The sequence below is a fragment of the Macaca nemestrina genome, chromosome 12, assembly GCF_043159975.1.
Source record: "Macaca nemestrina isolate mMacNem1 chromosome 12, mMacNem.hap1, whole genome shotgun sequence".
Classification (NCBI taxonomy): Eukaryota; Metazoa; Chordata; class Mammalia; order Primates; family Cercopithecidae; genus Macaca; species Macaca nemestrina.
Genome location: NC_092136.1, coordinates 60,043,134 through 60,057,825, shown reverse-complemented (window position 1 = coordinate 60,057,825; position 14,692 = coordinate 60,043,134). Strand labels below are relative to the sequence as shown.

At 38.1% G+C, this 14,692-nt stretch overlaps 1 protein-coding gene across 1 annotated transcript in view; it reads right to left on the bottom strand.

Moving 5' to 3' along the window:
* Positions 1-11,561, bottom strand: part of LOC105488673 (olfactory receptor family 56 subfamily A member 1) — a 55,561-nt gene extending 44,000 nt beyond the window's left edge. Inside the window, exons 1-2 of the mRNA XM_071073946.1 lie at positions 11,507-11,561; positions 2,452-4,901 (exon numbers count right to left, since the gene is read on the bottom strand). Coding sequence (XP_070930047.1) covers positions 3,923-4,867 — 945 coding nt within the window. The 5' untranslated portion in view covers positions 4,868-4,901; positions 11,507-11,561 and the 3' untranslated portion in view covers positions 2,452-3,922. The remainder of the gene's footprint in view (positions 1-2,451; positions 4,902-11,506) is intronic.
* Between the last annotated feature and the right edge of the window lie 3,131 nt (positions 11,562-14,692).

Sequence of the window (14,692 nt, the reverse complement as noted above, 5' to 3'; positions counted from 1 at the left end):
TTTTGGTTGAATACATGAAGAAATGTTGTTATTATATACAGTACTCAGCCAAATGCTGATAATGTAATATGGTATGAAACACCAAGGATATTTACTATCCTTATGAATACCTGACTCATGTCAGTGATTTGGTATTGACTTTTAAATGTTGCTGAAGGAAAGAAAATCATCGTATAAATTGGTATGTCTCTTTTATTTGTTAAATTAATCTCTCAAGTCCCTATGTGCCCTATGAGCAGGAAGTACAGGAGTTTTCTAAACAGACTTCCCCATCCTCTTTCAAACACCTGAGATTGAGAACCGGCATTCACTACAGTACTGCTATTCCTACAAAGAGCCACAAAGGGGCAATGTTGACTTGCCAACTATGAAGAGTTTGCTTAACTTCAGAGGTTGCTGTTTAGGTTCTACAGTTGCACAGTCTTGATGCCCTAAACTTGGTCTCTGATATCTCAGAACTCTCACTGCCTAGAATATACACCAAAGCATAATAAAGTATCAGGATGGCTAGGCACTAAAAACCTTTCTGTGATAAATGGAAAATGTAGTATTGTTCCCTCAGCAATACTTAGGTCTTTGTTTTGAGCTTTGGCTACCAACATAGGGTCCCTTCTTCCTCCAACTTAATTCCAGAGGACTTGTTATTCTTTCTTTCCACTGGCCTTGATTTAAGTCAGCTATGGTATTGAATAGCAATGTTCAATGATATCAGATCTTCCTTCTCAAGAGGCTGTGTTCCTCATGCAAATGTGACTAACCTGCAAACCAGGGAGTGAGGGGAGTGACCTTTGGAAAGCTACTCCTGTCTCTCTTCTCATGCTCTGAATGCACCCTCTTCCAATGCAGTTGGAACATATTCAGATTGTACCAGCAAACCAAATCTTCATAGATTTTCTCAGTTTAAAAAATTGACAAAACATCTGTACCCCATCCATTTAAAATGCCTTTAATTTATACTACTTCATTATATCCACTCAAGACAGTGGTTGAAAACCTTTACAGAGAGGACATGTTTTAACATTTTGCTATGGGAACTTCACAGCAGAGTTGGGTCTGCTCTTCAAAGTCGGATTCTTTGGTTATCTTGCTCCTTTATCATCTGTATGAGGCTTTACTTCAAAGCCTATCTAAGACCTTGAGACCAGTTACTTCACCACTTGCAGTGAGTGCGACAATTTTATGAGAAATCTGTGGTACTCTAAACCTCTGTACTTAGAACCAGAGCAGAGAGCCAACTTGAAGTATGTGGCTTATCCATTTGTTACATTTAGGACTCTACTACTGGGAAACTAGAGGTTAAAATTAGACATGATTTTTCAACTCTTCACTTAGCTAATTCAATATCATAAGTAAGGAAATGTTTACTGAGCCCCTCAATATGCGAGAGCTGTGCTAGTTACTGTGAGGAGTGACCACTGTTGTCCCACTGCTCTCTTGGTCACTCCAACCTTTACAAATCCCTACAACAAAGTTGGTAGTTCCTATCCTTATGTACACCCAGTTTGAGTCAAGCGTCTCATAATTGTGTTGGCCATTTGCATTGATCTACAGAAGCCTGGTTTAGGAATTAACATCTGAGTTTTGGCCCAAATAGCATAGATTCCTCTTTGTGTTCATTCTGGGCTTGCTCCTGGGTGAAATCATGGCAGATGCAGGGAAGGAATTCCTGGAAAGACCAATGGAGTTGACCAAATGCTTGAAAATATCACCTGATTACAGACACATTATATTTCTATGAATTATATCCTATTAGATTCCTTTTTAAAAACTCACTTTTATAATCATGTATAGAAGGCTCTTATGAAAAGTAAATATTATTATTCATAGACATTGGTATATTGCAAGTGCTCAAAACACAAGAAGTTTGATTTTCATTATGAGCATTATTTTTGAAAATCAGTAATGAAGTTGGCCTTTATATCCTCTGAGGGACAATAGGAAAGCAGTGAGATAAAACTCTCCTAGCAACTGTGAGATGGAGAGAAGTTCTATTAGAGAATTCTCTTCTAAATAAAAAAAATGACAGATACTGAGTTACACCTGTGGCTCTGGCTTGAAACAATGAGAGCCAACCCTGAAGGTACTAAGAGCCCCTTCCTGTAAGCCAATGGGTATAATTTTTCTTTCCTGCTGTTGTTGAGTGACTGGAAGAAACTCTCCCCCTAGAGCCCACACCGGCATTGGGTTGGAGTTACTTTATCTAATCCCTACAACGTGGGGCAGTTGATCTTACTCCTTTTACCAGCTTCACGTCAATTCCTTCATAGCTATGAATGCTGACTCTAAACATGATGTCATGTTTCTCCACCTACCCACACTAGCAGACTTGATTCTGACTCTAGTTCCCTGGTAGGAACAGTGCACTGCAGGGTGATGTTATTGGTGCTCCTCCATAGTCACAAGCTTTCAGACCCAAGGAAGATTGGAGCTGTGCCTGTTAATAACACTTACCTCTCAGTACCAAGCCTGCCATCCATACTGTACTCTGTCATACTGGCACTGGGAGTCAAATCCTTCTTTGCCAGCTGTCTCTGAGTTTCTACCTACAGAGAGCAATGAAAACATTAGAAGGTTGAAACACGGAGAGGGACACTTGCTCTTTCTGTCTCTTCCTGTCTTGTCAGTCTTCCTTAGCAGCAACTCTTTATCCTTGAAGTGAAATTGATTCTAGTCTCCAGATTGGTTGATTGGTTGGTTCTGGTTTTTGTTTAACTCCCAAAATCAGCCTCATTGAACTCCCTCAAAAATACCAGCAACATCAAGGTAGTGCCCCATCCTCAAAGATTTTAGTCCCAGCTCTGAGGGCCACATCCTCTGAGGTCCTATGGCTCAAGTACCAATTAGAGACAGCATCCTTCCTCAGATATCTGAGATCCAGTTCTATGGGCCACTTCCTAATCTTTTAGGTTCTAATGACCTAACCTCTTTCCAAGTGGAATTTTCTTCCCATAGATACTATCTCTCTGCTACTTGAGCCTCCTTTTTTCCATCATTGACTCCAATACCATTTAAATGATTGTTTACATTAAATTATCTGTAAATAAACAGTGTAGGTTCTTTATTCACCTAACTGGAACCATTATTATCCAGAAACCTGACACTATGCCATATCTTCCCACATTCAACTACAGTACTTGGGCAGTCGACAGATCAAATAAGACCTGATATTCGGTTCACTAAATGTGTAGCTTAAACATATAGGGAAAATGGTTAACACAACGTCCTAGTCAGCTTTCCTGTTTTCTACCCTCTTTGAGTCCCTTCTCCCTGTCTGCATCCATCCTCACTTTCAAGACTCTCTCTAAGGTGATGAGGCTATGTAGGATAGAATAGAAAGCTGGCATTGATTTATATTGTTGTCAAGCTCCTTTCTTGTTGCCCAGCAGAAGTTTTGTCAGGCAAGACTCGGCCTTCTCTGAGAAGTCCCTTGGGTCTCAAAGAAGTAAGAATAGTCAGAAAATACCTGTGGACATCCAGAAAGACAAAATACAGGTCAAAGGAAAGCAAAGGCTGGTCTTCAGCTTCAATTGCAATTGAGGAGACATTTCAACTATGTAGAAAGAGCCTAGGTTTTATTCTTTTTGCTTCCCACATATGTGATCTTTGGTCATTTCCCTTCCTAAAAGCATCTCTTTTTTCTACTATGTGAAATGAAAGTAACAATGCCTGCAAAGATGCGCTGAAGATTAAATTACTTAAATGTAATTGTCGAGGTTCAAAGCAGCCACTCAATAAATACAATTTTCTTCCCCTTGCCTACCTCCACCTGAACCAGGCAAGGAAAGTGAAAGAAGGAATCTGGTTCAGTAATGAAGGGAGTCTCAGTGCATGCAATAAATACTCACTGACATTTCTCTACTTCACTGCATAAGTAAAATCACTGAAGAGGAAGAACAGGAGGTATCAGAAATGTTTTACGTATTCACCTCGTTCTCTGCAGTAGTTTTTGAATTCCCTGTTTTATCTCTTTGGTCCGAACCCCATACACAATACGGTTCAATGCAGGAGGAATAAGGTGATGAAGGACATTGAGCAGGATCAGGATGTCCATGGGGACCTTCTTTCTGGCCACATTTATCAACACCAAAACCAGCAGTATGGTGCTGAAGAAAAGAATGAGGATGAAGTGGGAGCCACATGTGCTCAGGGCCTTCACTGCTGCCCCCTCTGCTTTGAATCTAAGCATGGCTCTTAGAATGAAGGTGTAAGAGAGGAAGATGAGGATGAAATCCAAGCCCAGCAAGGTCCAACCAGCCACAAATTGGTAGATTCTGTTAAGGGTGAAATTATCACAGGAGAGCCTGGACACAGACAGGTTGGCACAGATGCAGTTCTCAATGACGTTTTTCCCACAGTAATGGAGCAGGGAAGTGAGGATAGGAATGGGTACAGTAAGAAAGGCATTCTGCACCACAATGAAGACACTAGCTTTGGCCACAAATTGATTAGTGATAATGGACGGGTACCGCAGTGGGTGGCAGATGGCCACGTAACAGTCATAGGCCATGACCATAAACGTGCAGGACTCTATGGGGAGGAAACTGTTCATGATGAACATCTGGAAGAAGCAGGCAGGGAAACTGATCAACCTGAGGTCAAACCAGAAGATGGCCAGGACCTTGGGGATGACAGTGAGGCAGAGTACGATGTCCAGCAGGGAGAGGAGGCTGAGCAGGTAGTACAGGGGCTGGTACAGCAAGGCCTCCAGCTGGATGGTGATCAGGAGGGTGGTGTTAGCCCCCATGGCCAGGAGGAAGAGAAGGCTGAGGGGCAGGGACAGCCAGTGCTGCCAACTCTGGAAGTCGGGGAAGCAGATGAGGAGGAATTCAGAGACTGGAGCAGCGGAGTCATTGCTGGGTGATGCCATAGGCTGAATCGTAAGCTGAGTAGGCTTCTCATGACTGTGTGTATGGGCAGATACAAGAGGTTATTTTTACAAATTGCTTTAAAAATTATCCCTTGCACTTACTCTTTAGGAAGCCAATGATAGGTGGTTCACTTTTGCCAAGTAAGGCAAATTTCAGCCAATATTCTAAAGGTAGAATTGTGAGACTTGATAAATAATTGTGTGGTCTACGAAGAAAAATGAATGAATGAAAAACCTATGAAGTTTTGAAAAAAGGGTACTGACATGCAGTAACCTCAGTATACATTAAAACATATTATAAACGCGCAACAAATTAAGCCAGTATGTTACCAGTGTAAGAAAAGCAATGGTAGATGAGAAGGTTTTTTAATAAACCATTTTGGAGAAAAATAGCTTTAATTAGGTCTTTGCTTTCTACTATACACCAATATAATTTCAGATGGATATTTTTGTTACATCTCTTATCCAAACTCATGGTATACTAGAAGAAAATAGAATGTAAATTTGGTTAAATCATCCCTTTGCTAAAATTTCAATCTATATGAACATAACTATTCATTTCCCACAACCTGAGCCTGAGCATCCTAGTGCTCCTGGAATAAAACTTAAAAAAAAAGAAAGAAAAGGCTGGTTTTACTATAAATTTGTGATCATTAACCTTAAATGTGCCTTCAGTATTACACCCTACAAATCTTCCCTAATCAACTTTCTTCTCTAGAAAAAAAAAATATTTTCCAAATGTCTTCATTTTTTCAAACCTCAAACATTACTTTTTTCAGAAGATGACATCAACTACTACCTCATGGAGAAAGTAAAATGGGATCAGTGAAGTTTTCCTCAACTTTTCAAAATAAAATCTACAAACCTAAAAATCATAGTGAGATACGTATTATCCTAGTCTGAATGGCTATTATCAAAAATACAAAAAATAACAGATGTTCGCAAGGATGCTAACATGTATAAGGGAACTTTTATATGCAATTGGTGGGAATTGTAAATTAGTATAGCTTCAATGGAAAACAGTATGGAAATTCCTGAAAGAGATAAAAATAGAACTACCATTAGATCCAAAAGTCCTACTACTAGGTATCTACCTAAAGGAAAAGAAAATGATATATCAAAAAGATAATTGTACTGGTATGTTTATCACAGCACTATTCACAGTAGCAAAGATATGGAATCTACCCAAAATTTCAACAACAGATGATAGGATAAGGAAAATATGGCATACACCCAATGGAATACTACTCAGCTATTAAGAAGGATGAAATCGTGTCTTTTGCAGCAACATAGATAGAACTGGAGGCCATTATCTTAAATGAAATAAGCCAGACACAAAAAGACAAATATTGCATGTTCTCACTCATAAGTATGTGTTCAAAATGTGTACATATGGATGTAGAGAGTGAAATGATTGACAATGGAGACTTGGAAGGGTAACGGGGAAAAGAGGTGGTGGATAATGAGAAATTACTTAATGAGAATAATGTACATTATTCAGGTGATGGATACCGTAAAAGTCATGACTTAACTACTATGCCATCTATGCATGGAACAAAATTGCACTTAGATCCTATAAATTTATATAAAATGTTGTAAGACTTATAAATCATGTGTGTATACTCTCATCCTTTTCTTGTTTCCTTTCATTAAAATAAATAATCTGCCCATCTTCAAAAATGGATCCCATCCCTCCCAGCTTTGAATTCTGGCTCTTTCTCTAACTCTCCCCTTCCCTTCATGCATAAACTTCTCACAAGCATTTACACTCACCGTCTCCTTTCCCTCACCTCACATCCATTCCACAACTAACTTCAATTTGGCTTCCATCTCCATTAGTTCCACAAAGCAGCTCTCAGAAATCACCTACAGCTTACCTATTGTTAACTCTTGTTGAAACAGTTGATCAAATCCTCTTCCTTGAAACACTCTCTTTGGCCTAATTTATACATCACAATCTTCTAGTTTACCTTATACCTCCTGGTCACTCCCTCTCATTTTCTCGAACACATCCTTCATCCACTACATTGATGTCAATTTAAAGCTTCAGTCCTACATTTTCTTTGCTTTTCTTCTTTCCTCTCTGATACTCTGTTTTCCCCTTTCTTCCACTTCTTTTATCTTGTCTATGTCATTAGACAATTACCATCTCTGTTATTAAATGATTACTGAAATACGTTTCTCACTTAGACCTCTCCAGAAGCCTACTTTATGTATCAACCTAAGTTTCCCAAAGATATTCAAAGCTCACCAAGTCCAAAATTTAAAAACCTGATCTTTTGCCAGCATTTCAGTGACTGGTGTAAATATTTGTCAGTTTTAGAAACCAGCGCCCAGAAAACATCTTGAACATTTATTCTACCCATTAAAAATGACACGAAGTACATGATGAAACCACTAAGACCTGTCACTTTCCCTTTTAATTAGCCCTGGAATCCATCCACTTCTCCATATCCACTCTCACCATCCAAGTACTATTACCTCGAGTAAAAAAGTAGATATTGCCTGCTAATGCACTCTAGGTTTCCTTATAAACCATTCTCTACATTGAAATCAAATAAATGTTTTTAAATATAAATCTTACCAGTCATATGATTAAAATATTTCAGTGACTTCTCATTGCTAATATTATAAAAAGGAAATTTTTTACTTGAACTTTATCAGACCATAAGTTCACGAGGGAAGAAACCATGTGCGGTTTTTCTTTTATCATCACTATATATATAGGATATAGATAGATTGCTTGATAGTACACATAGTTAACTGACTACATCATTATGGAAGGAAGGAAGGAAGGAAGGAAGGAAGGAAGGAAGGAAGGAAGGAAGGAAGGAAGGAAGGGAAGGAAGGAAAGAAAGCAGGCAATGCCGTATATTATCTACCTCCTTCCTCATTTTCAGTTCCATCTAACACCCCATCTCCCTTGCTCCCTGAGCTTCAGCCACACCGTCCTTCTTTCAGATCTTCAAACATTACGTGAGCTTTCTGATCCCACTTCTCTTGGAAGGCTGTGCATCTTATGCTTCTACACAACACTTTCTACTCATCCTTTACATCTCAATTCAAATACTCTCTTCTCCGAGAGGTTTGTTCTAACCCCCTTCACACAAGATCAAGTTCTCCTATTTTATGTTTCTGTAGTACTTTGAACCATCCTCATCGTTTGTAGTTACACATTTGTATGATAAGTTGCTTACATACTCCTTCTTCCAATGCCCAATTAGACATTTCATGCCATGAAAATAACATCAATTAGCACAGTGCTTGACATGAAATGGCTAAAAATATTTGTAGAATGAGTTAATTAGGCATATGAGCAGAATAATAGGAAGGCACAAAGGAAAATTTCTGAACTCAACCATAGAGGAAAAGAGAAGCTTTCCTAAAGTTGCTAACAACTTAGTTGAGTTTTGTTTAAATAGATGTGGATGATTTACATGCATTGAATCTGTGTAGTGTACCGAAGATACAAAAAAATGGATTATGTGAAAGTATGGAGATGAGTCTGAGAATAACTTTGGAAGGAAATTCTATGCAATATTTAATCGGACTGGAGCCAAAAGGATGAGGAGTTGAAAGAAAGAGCCAAAAATGGAGTTGATAAAAGAAAAAGCCAGATCTTAAGTATGTTTTCTATACTGAAGATTTTAGAACTAGTCATATGGATGAAGAGAAATGGAAAAAAAATATTGCCATTAGAAGAGAGACATGACCAGATTTAGGGTTCATACAGAAAGATCACTCTGGACACATTATTATTCATGAACTTGGGTAAGGCAAGAGAGCAGAAATAGAAAGAATGGTGGCTGCAATAGCCCAGGTGAGAAATAATGTGCAACTGAACAAAGGCTTAGGCACTGAGGATAGGGAGAAGGGGCGTCTTCCAGAAGTCACATAGACAGAGTTTATTGACAGATTTGTTGTAAAGGAGAAAATAGGTGAGAAGCCCAGAGTGACCCCCAATTTACTGGCTTGAGTATATAAGTTGCATCACCAAGATGTAAAATACAGGTAAATGAGTAAGATTAGCGTGTTCTGGGATATGTCAAGACTGAGGTGTTTATAATCGCCACACATAGATTTGTTTTTGTTTGTTTCAAACTGAAGAGTTTGAGAAAATTGGAAGGATTATAGTTTAGGACATAAATTCAGAAAGCGTTAGAACATAGCCTGTAGAGTTGGAATAGCACAAGGCTAAGATTGGAACCCTAGAAAATAGCAACATTGAAGGGTTGGAAAAAGGAGACATAAATGGAAGGGCTAGAAAGGTATAAAGAAAATCTTAAGAATAAGATACCCTACAAAAAAACCAAGAGGAAAATTTCAAGAAGGGTTTTACCAACTTGTTAGTCAAGTAGAAGTTTAATAACATAAGGACAGTGAATATTCATTAAATATTATAATAAAGGTGTGTCATTGGTAACCTGGCCAAGAGAGATTCATTTGACTGGTAGCAACGGAAACCAGAATGAAGGAGCTGGAGAGCTAGTAAGTAAGGAAGTGTAGATAGGAAAAGTTGACTATGTAACTAAAGAAATTCATTTCAAGCTTATAATAGAGGAAAAAGCAAGGCAGAAATGAAAGATACTGCAGTATGTTTATTTATATGTTCAGGGAAAGACTAAATATTCAGAAGGAAAGTAAGATAATTGAGGTAGCTACTTCACTGAGCAAGCCACTTCTACTATTATTAAATTTTCTCTGTAAACCTTAGCACATTGTTTTTGTACCTATCTCCCTCCACTCTACTGTGAAATATCTGAGGATAGATAAAGGGTACTTTTCCATTTGCACATACTACGTGCTCTGACACCCCACAGATTCTTAATAAAAGTCCACTGAAAAACATTTTGGCATTATCGGCCTTGGTGTTTTACACAGATGGAAAATTTTAAGGAGGAAGAGTGAGAAAGGAGAATTAACCACAATTTCAGTGGGCAGAGGTGCACGAGGAGGGGAAAGGGAAGTTCTGATCAATATTGTAAAGGGCGGCCACAGGAGGGTTGTGTGGTGGACTAGAGGGAAGCAGGGCATGGCACAGAATACATGATGGAACTCAGGGATCTATTTATGCCACTGCTCACTGGTGCCCCCCGAGATTCACCCACTTGCTTGATGAAAAAGCCCTTGCTAGGTTTCTGACTTAATGGGTCTTCTCTTTTTCCTAATACATACATAAAATGATCCACTTGCTCCTAATGTTGGTAAGAATTGTTTTAATTTCATCCTGTCAAGATCATTACCAATTTATCCAAGCAGGAATCTCATCTTCCTACATGAGTCTTCCTTCTGTTTGAACCTCATCCCTCAACATTCTATTTTACCATCCCTGATGTACATCCCCATTAATGCTCTGTCCTTTTCTAGCATTGTTTGACATAATCTTCATATCTCTTCTTGCTCCTCAGATGACACCTGCGGATCAATCCTCCTATCTGCTTCCATTCATCATACTTTAGCTGTTTGCTCATGAAGAGTCAAAGCTCTACTGCCTGAATGAGCCCAGGACACTTGCCTCCACCCATCCAGTGTTATCACCTAGGCTCTAACTCTGTTAAAGTCCATTTCTTCACTACCGAAAATTGGAAAATGGGCATGGAGGAGTGAGAAAGTCTGGAACAGGAGGAAAAGAAAAGGGAACAGATGTCTAGATGTTCCAGCAAGTGGAAGTACATATATAAACATAAGCCAATAATGTGGTCCATAGAGTAAAAATTAATTTATTGTTTCTAAAACTTGATTGACAATATTAACCAACATGAACCAAGTATCTAGTATGTACCAGACACTCTTCTGAGTATTTTATGTGTATTAATTTAATTTCAGAAGTACAATGCCAAGAGCAAAGTAGTTGAGAATCTTTCTCAATCCTGTTCCTATGAGTACATCTAGACTGTACTATCCAAGACAGGGCACTACGCATTAAAAAGTTTTTTGTCAAACTGAGACACAGTCATAGAGTTACAGGATGATAAGAGGCATTGCTCTCTACTGAAGGAGGGGGTCATTTTTACAAATTGTATGTGTGTGGCCTCCAGAAAACAAGAATATCAATGATTACATTAAAATTTACAAATGGCTATTTAGGGGAAAAGGACAAAATAAGGACCACCAGAGAGAAATCACAGAAAAAAGATATTGATTAAATATGAAGAATTTTCTAAGAGTCTAAAGAAAGTTATATTTTTCTATTTTAAACTGTTCTTCTGAGACAAAGTTCAGGGAAATATTGACCAGCTTCTTCATCAGTACTTTCTTTGAACCCATGTTCCAGGTAACCAGTGGTGACAAACTTAACCCAGCATTCCTGGCTCTGCTCTATCTCTATGCCCTTTATCCCATTGTGATATCTATAGACCTTTTGTTCCTGGCCAGGCAAGATGAAGCCCAGTCTTTCACCTGCACTACATACCCTACCCAAGTAAGAAAATCAAACTCTCCTATCTGTAGGCAGAAGGAAGAAATGCAATCTAGGAGGCTGTTTACTGAAGCTTTCAGGATCATAATGGATCGAGTTGCCACACTTCCCACCTCTCTGCCTATAAGGAAAGGATCCCTGCCTGCCTGTATCCTCCCCGTCACTCTTCCTGTCTAGGTCCAATATAACTTAGGCTCCCCTCCCTTGGCCCTGGGACTTACAGAGGATGCAGAAGAATGAGCTCTTTGTGTTGTAACTGCTGTAGGGGTGGCCATGCTAGGATTTTGGTGAATAAATCATGAGGGTTTTATGAACTCTTTACCCTCTCTTACCTGCCTTCTTAGACACAGATGGGAAAACATGGCTTGGGAAGCAGAGACTTGGAGGAGGAGGAACTGAGTCCCTGGGGAAGCCTGTCTTATTGTGTCCCAACAGGTAGGAAGTAGGGGTGTTAGTGATGAAGTGGTTTGAAACTAAGATAATAAATTTTCTAAAACCCAGAATCCAGGAATCTGGTATGTAAGTCTGACACACAGACATAGATGAAAATACAGAAAAAGAGACAATAATTTATATTAACTTTATAATAACTCCAATGTTTTGGGTGCTTTCTGAGTGCCCTAAATTACTGAAGTTTTATGTATTTTTTTCTCATTCAATCATCTCCCTTAGATATGAAAAAGCAATTCTTCAGGTTAGAAACTATTATCCCCACTGTATAGGGGAGAAAGAGAGAAAGCCTTGCCCCAAATCACATAGCCAGCCACATTCAAACCTCCTCTACCTGGTCTAATGTCTGTGTTCTAAATGACTCCTCTCTAGTCTCCACTTACACTGATGAATATGGCTATAGGTATTGCAATTCTAAACAAGATTTTAGAAAATCAAGTTCAGTAAACTATTAACTTTTCTAAACTAACAAATATTTTTATCTCCTAAGGAATGTGAAAAGAGTTGAATACAGACAAATCTGCCAAACTTTTTTATTATATTGAGGTTGTGGATAAGCATAGGAGTAAAGTCATTCAATTTGAATGCAAATTTGAATCCCAGTTCTGAAATGATGTACTAAGCTCTTCAAACTTAGACATTGTATACAATGGTGATAAGACAAGCATGGCTCCTACCTTCAATAAGATTTCATTCTAATTATGTGATTTTTAAAAGAAAATAGGTACCTCTAAATATATTTGCATAATTTCTAAGATATATTGTTCAGCGGAGATGCGAGAAGAACAAACAGAGCATAGAAAACTTAACAAAATTATATTGTAATGCTGTACAAATGAACTCATATGTGTATTTATCCATAGATACAAATACATCCAATACATATAAATATTTATATACTCAATATATCAATACCTAAGTATGTGTGTATATATTCTTATGTATAATCAAGTTGCTTCTGGAAGGAGACACAAGTAATTTATAGTAGTTGCCCCTGGGAAGGACAAATGTGTGCTTCAAAGACAGAAATAGAACAGTATATTAGAGATCGGTGTTTACTCAATATTCCCTATTATTCCTTAGTAACAAAAATCATGATTTTCTTGGGGTACCCAGGTATACTGCAAAAGTATGACACTTCCCAGACTCCAGATGTTAATTGATGTCATGTGATGGAGCCTCCAAGAAGACTCTTTGATGTGAACTAACTCAGCTGGGAAATGAAGATTATATGCCTCACCATCTTCTAAACAGAGTGAAGAAGAAACAGATAAACTGGGGCCATTGATGTCTTTGTGATGATCTAATTTTGGCTCTAGATGTCCACCCCTGAACGTCCTTTACATTAAGGAGAAGAAAAGTTTAATTTGTTTAAGCTATGACTATTTGGGCTTTCTATTATGTGCAGTCAAAAATAATACTAACTAATACAGAGAATGAATTACTTTTAATAAATAACATTTTCAGCTTTTAAAATTAGAACCATGTGCATATACTATGTATTTTTAAATTATTTTTTAGATTTTACTATTTTGATAATAGAAATAAAATATAAAACACCTAAATTCAGAAACCTTTGGTAATCATACAAAAGGAAATATACAAAATCCTGATGGGAAGATCATTTCAGGTCAAGTGAGTCAAAAAAGCCTTAACACAGAGAGACATGGAAAGGATGAGTTTGTGTCCTTTGTAGGGACATGGATGCAGCTGGAAACCATCATTCTTAGCAAACTAACACAAGAACAGAAAACCAAACACCGCATGTTCTCACTCATAGGTGGGAACTGAACAATGAGATCATTTGGACTCAGGAAGGGGAACATCACACACAGGGGCCTATCATGGGGAGGGGGGAGGGGGGAGGGACTGCACTGGGAGTTATACCTGATGTAAATGACGAGTTGATGGATGCAGCACACCAACATGGCACAAGTATACATATGTAACAAACCTGCACGTTATGCACATGTACCCTACAACTTAAAGTATAATAATAATAAATAAATTTAAAAAAAAAAAAAAGAGCAGAAGCAGGGCAGCCAGGGCAAGGCTGTCATTTAATCCAGGCAAGAGATGGCCTGGAGTAGGTTGGTGACAAAGGAAATGAAAGGGAGTAGACAAATTGGGGGAGAACAGTCAAGTAGATATACTGGTAAAGAAGAAACAAAGAAATTAATGTAGAAATCAAATATGATTCTTCAGATTCCGTCTTGGGAAACTTGGTGGATATGGGCCCATTTACCTTAATGACATCACACAGTAAGATTTCTGAATAGTGTTGAATTTACATCTGAAGTTCGTGATGATATATTTAATGTGAAACTAGTAACTTTATTAAGGGATTTTTTTCTGACAAGTTTCAAACTCCTCTCACAGAGGAGACAGGTATTTGTATTCAAACAGAATTTGGATGTTTTCAAATAATACAGTGGAGGGAGCAAAAAAAAAAGTTAGGCTATTTCCAGGAGAGTCATGAAATGGTGGGCTATACAATCTAAGCTAAGCAAGAAATAACTTCAAGACAAGAGAAGGATGAGTTAGTAGTCTTGACATTTAGCAATTGCAATTTTGCTAGGGATTTCTGAAAAATTGAGCCTGAAGTTAGAAAGTGTACAGTGTTTCAAATCTAAGTTTTGGAGAGAACTAAACACAAAGATGAGATAAGCAAGATTGGGAGTATAAACAAGAAAAGTTAAGTTTTGGGTACAGGCTGAACTGAACTAAGCACACAAACATTTTCCAGTTTTACCAGCAATGGTACTCCAATTGCATTCTCATTTCATCAAATGACATTCTGGTGAAAAATAAATGCATACTAGAGAAATGAAAATTGACAAATGGGACCTAATTAAACTTAAGAGCTTCTGGACAGCAAAAGAAACTATCAACAGGGTAAATAGACAACCTACAGAACGAGAGAAAATATTTGCAAACTATGCATCTGACACAGGTCT